The 21,649-nt window shown below is 40.6% G+C and overlaps 1 protein-coding gene across 1 annotated transcript in view; it reads left to right on the plus strand.

Moving 5' to 3' along the window:
- Window positions 1–21,649, plus strand: part of LOC118215233 (CD276 antigen-like) — a 52,161-nt gene that overhangs the window by 18,790 nt on the left and 11,722 nt on the right. Inside the window, exons 5-6 of the mRNA XM_035395795.1 lie at window positions 12,674–12,805; window positions 17,720–17,758. Of these exons, the coding sequence (XP_035251686.1) occupies window positions 12,674–12,805; window positions 17,720–17,758 (171 nt within the window). The remainder of the gene's footprint in view (window positions 1–12,673; window positions 12,806–17,719; window positions 17,759–21,649) is intronic.

Genomic DNA, 21,649 nt, shown 5'->3' on the forward strand with positions numbered 1-21,649 from the left:
TAATGTTTCGCCATAGTGTTGTGGAGGATATTTTTCATCCCTGGCAGGTTCTTTCCTGAACTGTGGAATATGGTTTCATGTGTAATTTCAACACTGCAGTTAGTATAGAAGAAAATACCTGGCTTATTTAGCACTTAGTACATGTAGCATTGCTCAGGAGCATGCTTACCACACTGGCATGTGAATAAAATGTGGCCTATTTGATGCTTGATCCAACATCCTTGTGCAGTTATGTAACATTTTTTTTTCTACAGAGAAATTTTTGAATTGGTTCATCCAAGCCAAATGATTGACAGGGCACTGTAGTCCATTCCGTAATTAGGTTCATGAGAGCTCATTCTTCTGTCACTACTTGGGAAATAATCACTGTCGCACACTCTCCGGGGTATGAGACAACCTTTCTTTTATGTCCTGGACTGTAGTGTTGTGTTATGTTTACCGTGGCAGTAAAAAGCTGTGGCTCTCTTCAATCATTGATCAGCTTCCTTTTCATTTTTTTCTCTCCCTGTGTGGACTATCAATGGGAACGAGAGCTCAGTGGTGTACGGTTTAAAGAGCGACCGCTAAATCCTGTCAGCGAGACGGGTTCCGGAAGAGCTGCTGTCAACTGCTGTCAGCTCTCGCTTTGCAATACGAAATCATATTAGCTGCAGAAACAGTGGGTATGAAATAGCCGTTGAGAACACTTGGCTGTACCTTCAAAGGATGTTCGGTTTCGTTATCTGCATTCGTTCATGTTATTCTATCCCGGCGCACGATAAGGCCCGTGAATTATTGTTCCGCGAAGGATGTTTGTAACCTTTGTAAATTGCTTTTTGTTTTGGAAAATCGATGACTTCCCATTCATAAACGAGCATTGTCTGGCAACGTAATGTATTTTCAATTAGAATGCCCTTGGAGATTTGGCCTTTTCCTGAGGTAAGGGGTTCTGTCTCCCAGTGACTCAGGAGACCAGTAATTGATTGCAAAGTGTGAAATGAAAGTTAATCAGGGGCCCACCATCACCGTTTTCCAGCAGAAGCAAGTTTAACAGAGACTCAGGACTTGATTTTTGAAGGCAAGCTTTTGTGTGACTCCACTTGTTGGCATGCAAGACAAAATGTCCACACATTTTATTCAGTGTTCCACTCTTGGCCATGTATGGCCATGTATGGATGTGGCTTCATCAGCTGGATGACAGGGGTGTTCACTACATTCCTATATGATCCAATACTAGTGTTTTGGATCAGATTCCAATGTCTCAGCATAATGCCTACATTAGGAAAATGGAATATCTTGTTGGCAGTGTTTATATAACATATAGAAAATTAAAAAAGAAATATACATATAAGTCATTTAAGCGTAGAGGCTAAAACTGGCATGAAGATTTAGAAAAAGAAAATCTGAATTATGCAGCTTCCTACACAGATGTCTCTACTTTTTCATTATTATGTGAGCCTGAATGATTCAAGGATAATACACTGAGGACAACACATTTTCCGCTTGCTGCTTTCACGAGTGAAATATGTCATTCTGTTGTAATTATTCTGTTCTGTCTAGACTTTCCAAAATTTCACCGCAGGTGTACAGATTAATTAGAGAGGGACTGGCAATCAGTGGCAGTTCAGGAATATTAGTCAGTTCATCATTCGTGGTGACAGCAGTTTTTGCTCACAGATGAACATATCTTTGAATGTATTCTAAAATGTTTGGATCTTTTAGCCACATCATTATCTACATATATCCTACTCGGTAGTTTTGACCTATACTCATGCAGGCAGTTATATTTCATGTTTTTTTCCAGTTGAGTTTTTCTTAACCTGTCTCTCTCGAAATGCATTCTCATGTTTTTCCACCAGGTGTCTCTATAGCAACCACATTAGGATTAACAGGTACTAATTAAACCCTGTACCATGTAATTTGTTAGAAGATTAATAATGAGAATGATATTGATTCTATCTGCTCAAATGGTGCCCCTTAAGCAGAGAATGGTTAGCTGAGGAACAGATGCTCCCTCCTGAGTGATAATGAGTCCATTTAACTTGATATTAACTGTACCCAAAAGGAACACTTTTTAAAAAATAGAATAAATTGTAGTATTTTCAGTATAAATTAACAGTTTACTACATTACCAAGATAGCTGTAGCCATTGCAAGATATGGAATGCCATTTGTGCATTTAAAACAAAAATGTGGAAGATAAAGGAAACAGTACATAGTGCGTCCACTAATGGTTGTCTGAAACAATTTGCTATAATCTTATCATAATCACATCATAATCTTATGCATTTTTTACATACTAGGCTACTCTCTCCTTGCTTGATGACTGCATCTCACAAGCAGGCTGTATGTGTTGTTATGGACTCAGTAACAAATGTAGAAGAAGTCTATTTTCGTATTGACTAGATTTTAATGACCAATGCATGTACAATTCACTTTCAAAGATAAAATCTAATGGCAGAATATAACAAAAATTGAATTATAATAATAATAATAATAATAATAATAATAATAATAATAATTATTATTATTATTATTATTATTATTATTACCCACACCCACACCCACTATATGTGAGTTATGAAAAACCTGATGTTACTATATTATTAATTATTATTATTGACTTAAAATAAATGTGAATTACTGATTACATTTGATGCATTTTATACAGCTTAATGTGTTCTCAAGTAATTTATATTTAGTGCCCAAGGGTGCTGCATCCTTCTTGGGATTCAAACCTAGGGAAATTCAGATTCAGTCCAGTTTACTCGATGCCTAACTGAAGTATCCACACAGTGGTACTCTGTGCTGTTGTAACTCAGGTCAGAATGTTTGTAGTGCGATTTTCTAAACATCTGCAGCTTTTCGCAGCTGTAAAAATGACCGTGTTTCCCACACTGAGGGATAATTTAATGAGACGAGGCCTGCTGGTGTTGTAGAGGGTTGAAGGGAAGTGAATCTGAATCTATTTATGTACGAGAGGGTAATTGAGGTTCCAAGGTGGCAATTTAGACATGGCTGGTAAAATGCAGCTGGAACTTCAAAAGAGGGATTGCCATTATCTTTAATTCAAGGGTCGGGTAATGTATTAAGTGTTGTGCTCTGAATGAAGATGGAATATGTGGCCAGAGAAGCTGACTGCTCGAGTTTGCCGTAGGATCAGGTAAGTGCACCCAGTCACAGGGTCACACATCACGCCCCTTTATAAAAATATTTTGTGTGTGTGTGGATAACAAAGACTGGTGAAGCCTTGAAAATTAGCAGCCAATTGGTTGAAAAGAGACATACTACAAAACCTATAGGCTCCATTGTGTGCAAGATAATGCCTCCCAAGTACACTGAGTGTCCCCATCACTCTTAACAGCTAGAGATTGCCAAATAAGAAAATAATACTTTTTTAATGTAATGAACGCCTTAGGCGGAGATCCGTATCTATTTAGAAAATACTGTCATGATATAAATGTCCAGGGAGTGTGGGTATAGAGAAGGGTATGGCACATTCAAGGGATAACATCTGCTATTAACGACTTCGGTGTGATGCAAAGAAAGATTTTTTTTTTGAAGATGTGAATCTTTAACCTCGCTCTAGATTTAACGGAAACTATGCCAGTGATAGCTTTGGTCTGGAGTTCTACAGGGTGATGCAGTAAAGGACATTTATCAGGGTATAAAGGTTTCAGAAAGTCTCAGCCAGGATGTTCCAGGATGTTCATCATTTCATCATGTAGTAGTGTCAACTTGATCAGGCATCTGATGTATTACCCTTTGAGAGTGGTTTAAGCATCGGTAACTAAATCGATCAGGAAGGAGCTGGCGATGACTTGCCAATGAGCAGTTTGCATCTTTCGGTTTATTCTTTAATCTCCTATGTGTTGGCACGTGGTTACGTTGGTATGTTGTCGTACTGTTACTGCAGCAACTACGGCTCTTTCAATTCACAAGTTACAGTGTGTATCTATTTTAAAAACACTTAAGGACACTCTGCTGCAAAAAGACACTCAGGTAGAGTGTTTGATTTGATGTAGTGAGCATCTATAAATCAGTAAAGTAAAATTGCTGTGATGCTTAGCATGTTGAAATATACAGTATCCTCATCCCAAGGTTTAATTTTTCAAAACGAACTTCCTTTCATTAGAATATTCACATTTATTTCAAGCGCAAGTGTTGGATGATGGTCAGGTAAACTATTGATAGAGTAATTTACAGTGCGAGTGGGAGTGTCTCAGCAGGGTACAGTCTAATGTAAACATGCTATAATAGGGTCCCTTTTGACACAAGGTTCTGGTCTTGGCTCACATTGTTAATGTCAGTCACAGTGGCTGGACATGCTATCCAAAGGGGGGGGAGTGGTCTTTTACCTTCTTCGCTCGACACAGCAGGGTGCTGCCAAATCTCTGGCAGCCCACCCGATAGCTTTCAGCGGTGATTACCACCTACAGGCCTTCAGCCACTCACGGGCCGCTCCCCTGCTTTAAAAGGCAATTAAAAATGTAGAGAAGGAGACGTTTCGAGCTGGTTATGGTGGCTGAAAGCCCTGGTCGCCGTTGCTAGCGGTTGGAGGAAAGGAAAACGGCTGAGGAGGAAAAATCGATGGTGTTCTCGGCTTCAGACGGCAGTGCGGCTGCCTCCTGGGGAGGGAGGTACGAGAGAGCGATGGAGTCTCTGTTTGCGGGGAGACTTCTGATGAGCCTCTATCAACAGCACCTGTGAGAGAGACCTGTGCTGGCGGAATGCTTAAGTGGAGCAGGCAGGTAAGGGGCGTGGTCGCACTGCACGTCATTCCTTCTCTCCACCACCGCGGCTCCTCATCCCCACCCCCACCCCCCACCCCCCACCTCAGAGATATTGACTTACATTAAAACCAGGATGGGTGATACTCAGCCAACATCCTCAGTGTGTTCGCCTTGAATAGTGTACACACTTAATTAGACATCCTGCAAGGGTTTTTTTTGTGAAAGAAAAGAAAATCCCATTAACACCAGGAAAAAAAGAAAAATCCACTGGAACGAAAATCAAATAAATGACTGTGACATCCCCCAAGATTGGCTTGTTCTTTCGCCTTCCACTATATCACCTTTTTGTTGCAAAACCTTCTTTGTATTTTAGTGTGCATAACACTACTGATAAAACTGTAATATTAGTGAATTACCTCCAGGTTTAATTCATATCATACTGTCCCTGTGTACATATCATATCATTGTGATGTTGAAGAGCATAAAACAAATATATTATTTGTATTTTTGACATTACTTATGTATGGTCTTGCCTTTCACTGAACAATCCTCTCCATGATGTCTTACAGAGATTAAATATAGGATGCAGATATACAGGTTGATATTTACTGCTGTAGTTCAGGTACCTTGCTCAAGGTGTCTCCACCAAGAGACACTGTTGTGCACCACCTCCTGCTACACTGTTGGTTAGTAGATTCAGATTGATAGTAGGAGTTGTGTATTTAGAGAAGCAGTGCACTGACCTAGCCTGGGAGTCTTGAGTATGCATTCTCTTACCATAGCATTTTACCATAGCATTTTCCAGCTAGTTCAACATAGCAATCCAAAATTCTTAAGCCGTTACCATCTCACTAGGGGTACAGCTAAGCTTCTTGGCACCGGGCTGTCTTTGCCCAGTCAGTCCATGGGATGAGTGTAGTGCTGTTGAAAGTGTTCTTTATTCAGAGAGCAGCAGGCAGTGCCAGCTAACTGACTAATTAAACCAGCAGGATGAGAATCAAAGGAGGAAAGGGGAAAAAAGGTTGAGAGACAGCATGGCAGAAGGTCTTGGAGGCAGGATGGGATTAGCCATGTGATCCAAATGCAGGATTCAGTTAAAATCCTCACCCAGCTGAAGCCTCACATCCAGACCTGACACTGTGCTCTTTCCAGAGAAGACCCAAGAGTCTCTTTGCATGAGCAAAAAGATATCTCTGGCTTATGGGTTAGTAACATAGGGCAAATCATGGGATTATTTATTCCAACTGAATGTGCTTTTCTTACTCACAGAGTCAACTGTCTGGCATCCCAGTGAGCAGAAGCTGGAATATAGACATCTAGATTGGTGGAAATCTAGGTTAACCCCAATTTAGCTCAGGTTTTTTTTATTTTTAATATTGTTTTATTAAATACACAAGCTCAGTGTGTATGAGTGTACGCTCTCTTTTCTGTCTGCCACAGACATTAAAGGAAAATGATGATGGTGTTTTTTTCCCTCCTCTCTAACACAATGATACGAACATGTAAGCAGATGCATTCAAAAGACAGGGATGCAGTTCACTATAAAGCAGTGGAAAAAGAAAACCCTGTGCTGACATTACAAAAACCTTACCCACCCATCTCTGTTCACTAAATTTTTCTTGTCCCTGGAAACTCCCTCCTCGGCCATTCTCAGTGATGTGCATGAAAACATAGAAAGCTTGAATTGAAGACAGCAGCTCCTCCGGTGCAACCAGCAAAAAAAAGAGACAAAATTTACGTCAACAGCCGCATTATGATCACCTTTCTCGTCCTTGATAAAATGGGGTCACCGTAATCCTGAGATGAATCCAAAGCAATTTGCTCAATGCAAATTCCCACAAAACAAAAATAATTGCTTATCCCTGTCTTGTGTTTTCCCAGGCCCAAAATAATCTCTGCCGTCTCCCAATTCTTGCGAGCAAGTTCTATTATTATTGTTATTACTATTTAAATAGGCTCTGAGCACTCCCAGCTGGTATGTAGATGACAGAAATAATGAGATTTATGTAATGCTGCGGCAAAAGTGCAATGTGGGGATGACATGTAGCAAAGATGGAGGTTGTGGTGCACATTCGTAACAAGTTATTACCAGCTCTTGTGCATGTGCATTGGTTTCTACACAGGTATAAAAGTCAAAGCCCTAATAATATGAATAGCGTGGAGACATGATATCTCATTATATTCAGTTTGCACCATAAAATATAGGTATTGTGTTGTCATACTATTCATATTATTACTTGGGCCACAGCAATCAATCACATATTTACTATTGGGGGTGCCCTGTCTTATCAGGGCAGGTGTGGGTGCAGGCTTTTGTTCTAGCTCAGCACTATGACAGTGATTCAGTTAATGAACTAATCACGGTCTTCAAGCAAGACCTTAATTAGCTGAATCATGCGTTTTAGTGCTGGGCTAGAATAAAAACCTCCAACCATTCTGGCCCTGTTTGGATAACACGGGGGACCTCTGGTTTAGAGACTTGCACCTTTGTGCAAAAAGCACTTCAAATTGTTCTTAATTGTATAATTAGTTGCTTTCCTTTGACTGAATATCACTGTTTACTGCAGTTCGAGTGTCTACAGTGGTGCCCTGAACAATTTAAATACAAATAAATAGTTTACCCTGGAGGAAAAGGAAAAACTCATTGTCCTGATTATCATCCTGATTATTGTACATCGTCAATGTCATACATTAAATATGCAAAACATGGAATTCTCAAGAATGTTTTTTTTGGGCGGTTTTGACAGTACATAGATACAAGATGCATTGTTGTCACATGATGATAAAAGATAAGTTGCTTTGAGTCTGTATTATTTTTACAGGGAGAATGGGCACTGTACCCCCTGGTTCTCCATCATACTAGTCATTGATTATATGAGGCCTGTTTCAATCTTTATCACTATGATAATTGTTGTTTCAATAAAGACCTGAGGTCAGAGCCAATAGATAAATATCTGACATAATTTAAATCACTGTCCAGGGATTTGTTGGATATTTTAATTGGCTCCTGATTTACCATTTTTGTTCAACAGGTCAGTTGTTCCTCAGGTTGTGTGACAATGTTTTAATATTACATTGTCACACTGTATGTAGGCTTATTGCAAATGTTTTATGCAATGCTGTGCTGTTAATACCTCTTCAAAAATGTCCGGACCGAATAGATTGCACTACCAGTAATGTCCAGAGTGCCTCTTCTGCACGACTTTATCCATTTGAACAGCAGTCTTCACTGCCAAGTTTCTAGGAACCAACTTTATTTGGTGCTAATGAATTTACCTCTCATCCGTGTGTATTGTTTCATTGTAAATAGTGACTCACAGAAGAGTGGTGCATTCACTCACACCTTGCGACAGGAAGATGAATAATATCCATTATTTGGATATTATAATAACATCTGTTATTCTATACTGGGATCTTCAGCATGCCTTCCTGAACATTGCTGAGAAAAATTGAGATAAAATAAAAATGCTTTCAACACTTGTGTTAATTTACAAGTATGATAACTGACCCAAGTGATCCAGTTTTTCTCAGACATGGTGTTGAAACATGCTTGTTGGCTTTGTCTGTTGTATGACGAAAGCATGTCTTCTGAAGGATAACTATAAAGATGCTGTATTTACTCTTCAGTGGATTTTACCTGAGCAAGTAAAACTCACTGACTATTTAAAAGCGGAGCAGCTATGTTTCACCCGGCTCTGCTCAGCAGCTGAGGTGGCAGTCTGCAGACTTCTCTTATTGCCCCTAAAGTGCAGAAATGTAAATGCATCACTTGGAGCACCTGTACATAATTCACTGTGCACCTGACACCTGCTTTATGTGGAAAAAGCCCAGGTCGTCACCAGGTGTTGTGATACAGGCTACGCTCAACAGTGTGAAAGAGGAAAACAGTGCTGGAAAATGATATCCCCTGTGGTCGTGTTAGCCTTTAAGGTCTTGACTTTGAATGTTTGGCTGGACCATTTATTTTTACCTGCCTTGCCTGGTTCTTACCTTTGTGGAACATTGACAATACTTTTGTTAGTTTGATTCCTCTGACATACTCAGTTCATTTAGAATACTGTTTTAGAGGAGAATGTTACATAGGGCGACTTTTTGGCTTGGATTTTCTTTACAATGAAAAGAAGCACGTTTTACTCCATCAAAACTATATAATTCCTACTAGGTGTGTATAGCAAGATAATTGATGATAAAAAAGGCTATCTGCACACTGCAACAGATGAGATACAGAAGTCTAGAAAAAATACTTTATAAATAAACTAGTCCTCAGGTAACTCCGTGTATAAAAATCTAAAGACACCCTTTTTTAGCAGCTGCCTTTCATCAATGCCATTGCTACAACAGGTCCTATATAGTCTTAATGAAATTTGTATCAGGTGAGTACATTAATTGGTTAACAGACAATTAGTAAAATGTCAACCAAGTTCATCAAGTTAACCACAAGCAATTGGTGGGTAGATTCATGTAAAAAGCAGCCCTAAGCACTCGGAGAGCAGAAGGGACACAGCACACAGAATTACACAACTGACAGATCTAACAGATCCAAGCAGTTAGTTAATAGTCAGTGCATGTCAAAGACAGACCTAGATGGTTTATAAAGGCTGCCAATTGCAATGTAAAAAAAATTATACAATGTGTATGAAAGGAAGTTTCCATAAAGAAAGCACAATAATACATTGTATAATCAAATTATTTCCTATATTTGATAATTATTTAATAAATAACTGACAAAATGTTATACCTAAAAAAAAATAAAGAAAACAACTCAAACAGAAATTAATTCATCCAAACTGGAGAAACCATTGGAACGTAGACTTTAAATGCTCTTTATACAGCTGGTTGTGTACTAGCTAGGTCAGGGATTCTCAACATTGATTCTGGGAGACCTGTTTGCTAGGTTTTGTTTTTTTACCATAAAATCCACAGCCAGTTTAGATCCTAGAAACCAGGTGAGGTGTATTAGTAGTATGTTCATCTGCTTTAATTGATACAGCAATTGCGGATTGAGGTCCTAACATACACATAAAACTCAGGATGTCTGCACGCCGTAGTCACTAACCTATACGCTAGTGCCATCGCAAGACACACAGTTGTATCCTTGCTGGCTACACGAGGCATGTCCACATGTACCAAGATAGACTGCAATTCATATAGAGCTGCACTGCTGGCAGAAAGAAGCTATAGCCCATTTGCAGTCTCCCTGCAATGTTTTCCATCACCACTCCGATACTTCTGCTATTTGGTGTATCTGAGGGGATTCTACACTGTACAATCCCATTCAATCAATGAATTATTAAAAACAGCTTCTGAAACAGTGAAGATATTTAAAATGTTAGCATAGTTGTTGAGTCTGTTGTGTCTTATAAGGTGTGCTTTGTTATGTTTTTTAGTGGTCAGGAATAGTTTAGTGCTACCTCTGGGAAGTGAGGTACAGTGATGTGAAGAAGTATTTGCCCCCTTCCTGATTTCCTCTATATTTGGCACACTAAATAGTTTCAATTCATGAAAGAACATCCAAAGAACTGCAGGCTTTTCTAGCCTCAGCTAAGGTCAATGTTCATGACTCCACAATAAGAAAGAGACTGGGAAAAAATGGGATTCATGCGGGAGTAGCAAGGAGCAACCACACTAATATTACATTTTGTCTAAAGATTTGAAACATTCAGTGTGGAAAATATGCAATAATAGAGGAAATCAGGAAGGGAGAAAATACTTTTTCACAGCACTGTACCTCTGCCTTGGAGAGGCAGATAGAGAACCTGACAGGTGGACAGGCTGGGAGGTGGAGTTCCAGGTTTGTCCAGTGAGCTGGAGTAATACTCGATGGACAAGTGCATACCGAGTTCAAAGCTTTTTGAAGCAAATGCTGAAAACCCAGTCTTTTCACACCCTCAGCTAACAGAAAGGGGGAGAAACAGAGAGACATGAAGTGAGAGAAAGAAATTGATGGGTTGTTCGTGTGTGTGTGTGTGATGGGGGGGGGGGGGGGCAGGGGGGGTTGGGGTGGGTTTGGTTCTCTAAGAAAAACACAAGGGGAGGGCACTTGTGGAGGGAACCATTAGAGACAAATCTATTTTTGAAAAAAAGAAAGAAAATCACATCTTCAAACAAGAGAAAAAGAAAAATTTGATCTTGTTTTCCTTCAGGGCCCTAGTGACAGCTGGCAGTAGCATTTGTCTTTATCAACCTATTGGGGGGAGGGAGGGAGGGAGGGAGGGAGAGAGAGAGAGAGAGAGAGAGAGAGAGAGAGAGAGAGAGAGAGAGAGAGAGAGAGAGAGAGAGGTGGCAGCACTCAGGAGAGAGAGAGAACAGATTACTAGCATTATTATGATTATTATTATATTAGTGCTGTTGCTGTTTTCATTTTTATTATGTCTATATGTTTAAGAGTACAGTTTTCGAGAGACTTAGAGAGAGAGCTGTTTGCTAAATGGCATTTCATTACTCATTATGTACAACACGTTTTAAAGGGTGCTCCTGCGAACCCAGATTGTGGAGTGACAGCTGTGTCACCTGTACAGAAATTCTGACCATGTGAGGGCAGACCTGGGTCTGCCCGACAGACATGGCAGTCTTGAACACAGTTGCGGATGAATGTGAATTAACCATACCTGAGGGACACCTGAGATTGAATAACAATGACCTTACGCTAACAACTGCTGCATTCCAAAAGGATGGTATCATAGGTAATTTGTGACATAAGCATTTCTGCATAGTTTTAATCACATTATACATATATACTATAGAGCCTACACATTTATATTCAGTAGAATGTTCTTTTATGCATATGTATTTTTCTGGAGCAACTGGACATGAGTTTTGTTTAATGGCAGTGTACTTAGGGAATGAAGTTCATAATTGTAAGGTTGCTGCTTTCTCACTTGAAACTGCAGAAACTCACTTTCTGCAGCAAAGCATTGAAGGATTATGTATAAAATAGAAAGACTGTAGATCTGACAAGGGCACCTCCTTATCAACTGGATTCTGCGATAGCATGAAAATCAATCTGAAACAGGTTGGCAGTTTGCATTTTCTGCTGTTGATGAGAACCTCCATAGAATGTCACTTTGTGGAAGCTGCAGACCCTGTTGTTTAGTGAGAATTTCCATCCAACTCCGAAGTCCTACCCACAGTTGTTTTCATGTTTCATTCCACAATGCAAAAAAACACAGGTGTCTACCTTTCTGAAAGGGAAATAAGCATTGTATTTCTCTCAAATAAGAAGGCACACCTGAAGCTTGACCCCATCCAGCCAAAAATACTGTTTCATCCTCCCTAGAGCTTGCGGCAAGTTCCTACTGATGCCCTGTCATTTTTCCAAAACAAGTCCATATTACACTTCTTTTTTCAATTATGTTCTCAAAATGGGTTGTGTGATGGAGGTCTGTTTGTGGCAGCCTTGCAGCTATTTAGTGGGTGTGTAGTTTCTTTTACTGTTACTTCACAGTGCCCAGGGGGAATCTGGAGAAGTTGGCAATGTCCTTGTCTCGCCTTACCAGTTTGCTTTGCTGGTTTCATTGTGCCAAACTGTTGACAGCCTCCAGGTTTAATTGTTTCTGGAGTGAAATATGGCCCTGCAACATGATAATCTGTTATCTTCTTTACAAAGTAAAAAATGGCTTGCTTTATTTTTCCATAACCAAGGAAAGTTGCAACAGTGTTGCTTTGATGAAATTGTGTAGAATTGGTAGTGTGATATTCACAGTTCTGTGACTTCTTCAGTAAGTACTGAGGAGGCCAGAGGGGAAATAAGATCACCTGGAAGCAAGATGATGATGATGATTGTTATAGTGATATGAAGACAAAATGGTGAACAATAATGGTAACAATTATGATAAAAATATGTATGATGGTGAGGGGTAGGATTATGATGATGATGATGATGATGATGGTGGTGGTGATGGTGATGGGAGTAGTACAGACTCTCTTGACTAATGATATTTTCCTCCATTCTCTGCTTGGCAGCTCAGAATGCAGGATTCCCCCCAGTGGCTCTGTGGGTGACTGTGGGCCTGGCTGTATGTCTGCTGGGTCTGCTTATCGCCTTGGCTGTTGTCTGCCACCGGAAGATCAAGGAGAGTGAGGAAGCAGAAGCTGGTGAGTCCTCTGATGAGATCACGACTGAGAGTAGGACAAGGCTGCGCTTCTGCTGGTTGACCGTGTAGGCAGTGCTTCATGTTGTACTGTATTTTTAATGTGACAATGACTCTGATCTTTGTATGCCAGTGACCATATGGCAATTGGAGCAATGTCTTGACAGTTTTCATTTTTAGTCATTCGAGTCAATCAGTCAATGATGCAATAGTTAAATTGTGATAGGCTTTAATTAATAGCCAGAGGGTCCACTGATATAAGACTGGCTCAACATAAATTGACATCAATTGCAAGCAGGGAGGTTCACCTTGACCCTCGGAGGACTTGCTGAAATTTCTACGTACAGCACATCTCTCTGATCTTTATGATGCGTTCTATTGTTCTGCTCCATCCTTTGATAATTGCCTGGGGAGGACTTCCCCTGTGATCGTTGTCCGCTTGATGACGGTGTAAAATTCCCTCTCCGAGTGCCGTGTCCCCACGGGGCATCCTCTCCGTCGCAGCGCATTGGCTCTGGAATGTCCATGTGACCGGACACACCACCGAGCTCATTGACACCCACTTCCCATAAACTCTCCCCTGAGTCCGGCTCCCTCTCCACATCCCGCTGACCCCGCTCTCTCTGCAGCGGCAACGAATGCGGCCTCCCGTGGCTGGGCGGCGTGATGGAAAATACGAACAAGCGCAAACATCGGGTCCTAGCTGTGAAGCCATTTTTATTACATGGTGGTTCTTAATTTGAACTCGCTGTGGGTTGACGGAGAAAAAAAGCGGGAACCTTAAGTAATGGATGATGCCCTGTGCGGCTGTTTGACCAAATCAGAGACCAGTGCTTGTGTGATTTGTCAAGTATTATCCTTTAAACTGGCAGCTGACAGGGCTGTAATGAAAAGCTGTGACGTAGATGCAGAAATCATGTGACATTCTCAGCAGCTGAGATCCCATTACCTCTGACAGGATGTTAACGGGTGGAGAATGCGTGTCTGTGTGGAATGCTGTACCCAGGCCATGTGTTTCTGGAATTTGGTTTTTCTACAGGAAGTTCATTTAACAAGGTCTGGTAATTAACTGTAGAATAGCAGGGGTCTGTAGAGTAGTACTGAGAAAACTTCAGAAAATAGGTGGATTTTGAGCATTCACCATCCCAGTAGTAATGAGATCAGCTCAGTGCAGAGAAATTTAAATAAAGGTCACATTCTAGCTGCCATAAGCCCAGCGGTTTTAAAATTAAATGTGAAACTGACAGAAATTCTTAGAAGTGTAAATAGATTATATGGGCATGTGCAAGATTAAATGAAATGAAATGAAATGCTGAGCTCTTTCAATGAGAATGCCATTTCTCAGATGCCTGCTCCTCACTGGTCCAGTATTGGACATCCATCAGTTCCAATCCACCTGCAGTGAAATTCATTTCCTTTTCTTCCTGTGTGACTCCACCCACAGAGAAATGTACTCCCATCTCCGTCTGATTGCTCTGCCTTCAGTGAAATTCTCTTACCACGTGTCCTGTGTTACTCTACCCTCTAAATGCACTTCCCACCCTGCCTGTCATATTCTGCACATGATTAGATAATGTGAGTTGAATCAGACGCTTCTTTTGTATTGGCAAACAGTAACAAACAGACACCCTCTCAAACACACACACAAACACAGACTGCGGGAAACCATGGTCATAGTTTCTCATCAACCTGAATTTTAAGAAACACGAAACAATAGCACCTATCCAATGTAAGATGTAATAAAATTGTTCTGTGAGAACAGGACATTTTGGAAATTGATTAGGAACCTGGGAAGTTTCCATTTCAGGAAAATGCTCACCTGAGAATATATGTTTGATTTAGTCTCAATTTGCTGTTGTATTATTTTCCGAATTTGATTGGTCATTCAAAATGGGGGAGGGGGAAAAATAGGGAGAAAATGTTAATAGGTACGTTCACAAATCCTCACCAGTGCCATGCAATTCAACTTCACCATTCTGACACCTAGATTTTTTAGTATCCATTAATTATGGGGAATTTTAGATTTACCATCTGCTGTGCAAAATTGCACTTTGTTGAATGTTCTTTTTAAATGTATGATTTGCTGCTTTATTGGGCGTGTCTGGGAGCATGTGTTCCTTGGCCGTAAATTAACCCTTCTGGGACCAGATGTGGCCCCTGTGCCTCCAATCTGCTTTGTACTGCAGTACATGGTGAAACGGGCCAGCTGTGAGTGTGCAGGTGTAATTAGGATGGCACTTGGGGCAAAGTGTCGGATCTTGGTATGTTACATGCTACATGCTTAATGATGTTATTTATTTTCTTCCTCTAAGATTATCTGGCTTTCAGAGTAGGTTCCTCTGACCCTTTTACAGGAAGGAATACTGTTAATGAATTGATTTGCCGTGTCCTTGGTACGATCGCAAAATAGACTAATCTTGTCGACTATGAGCTGACAGGCCACAGAAAACTTAAAACCACAGCTTAACTGTCTTTTCTTTATTTTTCTGCCATTTTAAAGCTGGCTGAAAATGCTTCAGATGCAGTTGTGGAACAGTTATGTTCCCCTGTTTTGTTTGCATGGCTATTTTAATAACCTGCCTATCACTTTCCTTATATTTGTTCACATCAAGGTTGATAGACTAGTTAGAGATAATATAAATTAACCAGAATGAAACAAAATAATGCATCTGGAGTTTTGCTTTTCACTGTGGACCTCTCATGTGCCATTCACACTACACAAATGTGTGAAAAGTCTTGTGGCTGGTTGAAACACAGATCACAGTATCAGTGGGGAACATGGGACTGCCAGTCCTCCTAAATGGGTGGTTTCAGGGTCTTAAATGTTTTGTTAGAAGGCACCTTGGTTTGACCCCAAAATAAAAGCTCCTTACATGACTCTCTGAAGCTGACATGCAAGTCCTTTTCTCCTTGGGCTGTATCGCTGATGGCAGCTAGTTGTGACTGACTTCACTGCAGTCAGCTTGGACTGGTTTCAAGTGCTCTTGTGTGAAGAGAGTATCAGATAGCTCTTTGTGTTCTCTGGCACTATTACCACGTATAATTGCAGCTACAGTACTTTCATGTCCGAAATAGATCTATCAACTCTTTACCACAATACCATTGAGAATCCTACTGCAAATCATATTTGTCCTGATGTGAAGTACACACATTTTTGTAATGTCCTGGAGGTAGCGCATTCCGATATGTTTTCTTTTTCATGTTGAACTAGTGTCATTTCCTCTGTAAGAGTGGGAGAAATACAACAGCAGTCTATAGTGGCATTTTGTAATGCCTTTCCTATATGAGGCTCTAGGTGCCAAGCTGACATGCATGTCTGCCGCAGTGGAAGAACTTCACTTAAATACACATAATCACACCTTATTCAGTTTTGTCGGAGTCAACTATTTTTTCAGCTGAAATGTCTGGGTTCCATTTATGTTGCATAACCAGCTCAGTCTATATATCTAATTTCTGTGTGCAAAAATGACTTCATCCTGAATTAATCAGTAAGAAACGCTTGTGAATTAACCTCATTACTCCCCCATCAACTCTTTGCCTGACAATGTCTTTCTTCCCTCTTTTCTACTTTGATTTGAGTGCAGTTTTAATTCACAGGGCATTGTGTTCATTATTCCATCTTTGGAGAAAAGCCGAGCACTGCAGTGCTGGTAGGAGATTACCAACAGCAAAGTTAACTGGCTCCACTCTCCCTTTTTTCAATTGTCACCTGAGGCGATTACATAGGGCGAGGTGAGACAGAGGGAGATGAGCTCTGAGAATGTGGAATGGAGATGTGGCAAACAAGTCCTGCCATATCCGGTTGTGTCCTTTTGCAGCATGATATTCTTTTGATAAAATTCAGAATGGGGTCTTATTGCAGCTAAACCTACTTCCTGGCATTAGCTTTCAGATGGAGTCCTTGGTTCCAATCCATTACCCCTCTCCAATGTATCAAAAAAAAAATAATTCCCCTGGAAGATTCTGTGGGGGTAGACAGAAATAGTGAGGTGTGTTATGAAAAGATATAAGCAGAAGGCAGACTTGAACACTCAGATGAATTGCACTGAAAAAAACCGCAATCTGTCTGCATACGGTGTATGACGGTGCAAAATAATAACGATGGATAGATCGGAAAACCCAGTAGTTTGGGGAGTTGGCGGATGGAACAATTCATCCATTTCTCACATGGACACTTATTTGAAAAACCACACTGGAAACATGTATACATTTGTATTGCTGGCTTTTTCTGGGACTTTCTGTTTTGCACTCCCACATACCTGTCAATCACATCTCTAAACACCATGAAAATAGATGTGAAAAAAAATATTTTCTGCCTTTTAGCAGTGGTGTCCTATTGATTTTCATCTCAGCATGCCTGGACTGCCAGGCATCAACAAAAGGAGTTGTAAGGTCACTTGGAAATTTAGTGAGAAGTCTAAGGCTGTGCTATTCACGCTGTGAATGCTGCATGAAAAGGGGGTTCTCTGCGGTGCGTTTTTGATAATGCTTTTAGGCTCCTGATTGGAGCCCATTGGCATGGTCATTTTTGTCCTGCTGCTCGGGTCAGCCTGCAGAAACACAGTGTAATGCCCACGGCGTTGGTGTTATAAGCCATTCAGCCCCGCTATACTTCCTGTTTTTTTTTTGCTTTGGTGTGGAATGATACAGCCTGACGGTGGTAGGCCCGACGGTGGTACACTTGACAGTGCGTTTTCAGAAGGCCATTGTCCGTGTGGTAATGTGGTTATTGTCTTGCCACTTTGGGGGGCCGCTGTGGCATAGTGCCACTCAATCGCCTGAGTTAGGAGGGATGACCAAAGTATCCTGTAATGAACTGTCCACTGCCAGGCCCATTCTTTGGCTGCTGTGGTGCCTGGTTTTTGTTCTGGTGTCTCACTTTTTTTGTTATGTCTCTTGTCTTTTTGTCTTTTTGCAGCTGAAGGCAAAGAAAATGAAGAGGACGAATCAAAGACAGGTCAGTCACAATGCCATTTTTCACTTGTTTTTTGAATTTTTATTTAATATATTTTTAAATTTATATTTTAATAGCTGGCTTACATGTTCAGAACAAAATTCTGTCTTTTTACTGGGTCAGTCCCTATGGCACATGACTCTGAATTAATGATTTGAATTAATTTAATCAAACTGAGCAGGTTTCCACCTCGGGTCAAGGCCATGTATAGCTACCTGTAAATCTGGGTTTATGTAATTACATATATCCCTTTGACTTCACTATGTACATATTAAGGTTCCCTGGAAATTGTAGTATTAATGCAAGGTGATTGCAATGAGTCAGTGGTAAAACATGGCTCATAAATGTATCAGCATTTCCCCACTGGCCTGAGGCACTGTGGGTCAGATGTCCAACACAGGGCAGGAGCTGACGAGTGAAGCAGAGATGGTAACGCAATATGCTGCTTAAATCCAGGAGTCTGTTTGCATCCAGAGGTTTGTCATTTTCCTCTCTGCCTCCCCCCCCCCCTCACCAATGACTGTCACGCCTGTGCGGGGAGAGTGACGGGGAATGATGCGCTGCTATTTTCCGGTCCTCAAAGAGGCCTCTTTAAGCACTCCAGACAGCGGCTTTGTTTTGCCATCTGGCTCCAATTGTGCTTACAAAAGAGGAGGCTCCCGCTCAAAAACAAAGGAGGTGAAATGAACTCCACTTCAATCAATCCGGCGTGACAGGGGGGAGATGCATTTCAGTGCTATCTTAATGAGCTGGCTGGGGAAGCACAGGTCTCCCTCTTGAAAGCAGAGCTGATTGTCACAATACTCGATGATAACTTGGAGACTGGGCTCATGAATTTAGAAGTGCTGTGTTTTTCTATTCTATGGCCTATTCATCTGGCAGTCAGCAGAGTTATGAGAGCCCAGTTCTGTAAACAAGATCCCTGAAATCAGTCAGTTGCAGCTGTCAGAACCAACCAATCCCCAAGCACCCCCCCCCCCCACCCACCCCAACTTCCAGGACTCATCCTCTCTGAATCGAGTTCTGTTATTGAAGTACAGTGCGCTGGATGGAGCTGCATATTTTGCGCACTGGCCCACTCTCTCATGTGTGTCCCAAAGAGGGGATGTGACCTAGCAGAGGTCCTCGTAATGGACACCATGACCGTGGTTTTTCATAAGCCAAGGAGACAAACACTTCCATATAAAAAAAGAGGCGAGAGAGAGAGACAGTATTTTTTGTGAATTAACAAATCAAGCTCAGTCTCTTCTTGCTTTGAAGCAAGCTCTCATCAAGTGGGGTAGTAACCCTTTGTTGGGCTTCTGTTGTAGGGACCGATGGCATTTAGTGAATGAATATCTCTGGCATCAAGGCCAGTGTAGCATGTAGCAGAGTGGAGAGGAACTGCCAGGATGGTGTTGTAATACATTATGTCTATAATATTTTAAGGGGCTATGCTGTAACTGATGTCAAATTGTATAAATCACTATTTCTCAGCCACCATCTCTCCCTGCGTGCTTTGCTGCTCTTTTCTGGACTGAGTCATTCAACTTCACAAATGTGTTGTATGGCATTTACATGACCATAATATTCATTCAGAATGCAGTCGGGCACTACCTGCTGTCTGTTTCCAAGTCTGCACACCTGTTTATGTATGTCTTTTTATTTCTAAATTGCATGCATTGGCATAGCTGCCAATAGAAATAGGCACACGTTTTTAACATTGTACTGGAATACACTGAATCAAATCTCTCCGAATGAATTTTATGTTGTTTATAGATGTCACAATAGTATATAATGCCAGAAGTGGGTGTTTAAAATGTGGTTATTCAAGATAAACATTCATATTGTGAAAGCATCTGGGCCTCATTTCACAAAACGATATGCGACTATTTTTGCTTTCGAATCAGAAATTATTGTCAAAACGAAGTTAAAAAAATTTTGTTGCTAGAAATTCACAAATAAATCTACAACCACTTCTGGATTATCACAAACCCATCTTCCTCTTGCAGCTGGCATTCATGTTCTTAATACAGAGAAGGAGAAGCAACTAAATGGCTTATCATTGTTCACCTTTGATGAGTGTTATTCTTCTTCTTAATCTTTTTATGTGTCAGTAAGAGCACACTTAACTCAGTACATTATGACACAGTAATTGCTGTGCTTCTCTTTAGGGTACTAAGATATAGCACCCACAACCAAATACGTTTTTGTATTACTTATTTTGATATTTAACCAGGCCAATTTAACCAATGACTGAATTTTCTTTTGCAGTGAGTGGATTTGGGGATTCAAAGTGGGTGGGGAATGCAAGGGGCTGCATAACCAATCAGATGCAGGGGCGATTAATTGGTCAGATGTATAGCCAGGTCAGTTCTTGAATTTGGCCTGCACACAGAGGTTGCACCCCTGCTTTTTCAAAAAATGCCATGGGTTGTTTAATGACCATAGTGAGTCAGGACCTTGGTTTAATGTCTTTTCTGAAGGATGACACTTTCCAGAGAACAGTATTCCGGTCTCTGTGTCATGGTTTTGGATTTTGTTTGGTCCAAGCAGCCCCTGTTGTACCAGCAACACCTTTCCTTGCAGGAATCTAGCTTTCTCAGGCCTCACAACCAAGTACTAACTAAATTCAAAACTGCTTAGTCTCAGCAGTTTGCCATGAGAAGGGTCCAGCATGGTGTGGCTGATGGTTGCTATAAATTTAGCACAATGGCTGCTTACCCTTAACATATACTATAAACCTCATGACACACAGTGGAAAAATATGGTGCCATTTCCTTTGAAATATTTACTTATATGGATAGTCATTATTGACATTATTTATTATTGCATTGTTTTGTTTACAACATAGGCCTTTTTCACCTATTAGGACCTTTTCTCCATGATCAGAATGTTTTGCGTGTTCAAAATGTCAACTAGCCCAGGTAATGGCACAAAAAGCAAGGCATGCAGGGAAATAACAGCTGCATAAAGGCCAATTTATAACAAGCTCCATGCACACACATCACAGGCTGTGAAATGCTTTTCCTTACGTGACAAAAATATATTTTCCCATATATAGAAATGCAGTATATTTGCTTTCATTTGCCATACAGTATTTTGTGATATGCAAGGCAGTTTGGGTGATATTTTAAGCTTTTAACTGCAAATGCCTATGCCATTATTAAGGCATAACACTGACTTATTTGGGAAATGAGAAACTGTTACTTGGAATGTATTGTATGTATATACAATATATTGTAATTAATATTGAGAAGTGTATTGAGTAATATATAGAAATATAATACATTGCAGCCGATCCTTGTTGTGTTTGACAAAAATTACAATGGATAGGCATGCATGTCTTGAGTTTTTACTGAATAAATTCTGGTTAGATAAATACTGTGCACAAGGCTGCAAGAGCTGTGTTACTTTTGGGAATTTTATTGTCCAACACACTAGTTGTCCAGCTCCTTTAATGCTACTCGATTGCGTTTCCTCAATAGTAGAAGGGTGAGTGGTTAAACCACAGACCCTTAAACCACAGATCCTTGAGCTGAGACTATTCCTGAGAGATATTCCCTTTTTTCATTAAACTGGCTTCTGGTTGTTAGAAGTATCCTATTTGGGAAGTTATTTGGCACTACAACATTTTGAAGTGTTCTTTTGTTCTCTTAAAGATTTAAGCTTATTCCTGCTATGAAGACATATATGTGAACGATAAATGTAAATAATTCATAAAGCCAATGTGATGATATGTATGAATTAAGTCTTGGGACTGTGAACCTGTCCTCCTCATTGGTGACAGACTTTTCTATCGGATAAAAAATATCTGTGCATATTAGCATTTTCCAAGTGATGTACCCAGAACAGAAGAACCAAATCCCTTTCGATAAATCGCAGATGCCCTCCTGCATTTCAGCGCCATGTCCT

The sequence above is a fragment of the Anguilla anguilla genome, chromosome 16 (assembly GCF_013347855.1).
Source record: "Anguilla anguilla isolate fAngAng1 chromosome 16, fAngAng1.pri, whole genome shotgun sequence".
NCBI lineage: Eukaryota > Metazoa > Chordata > Actinopteri > Anguilliformes > Anguillidae > Anguilla > Anguilla anguilla.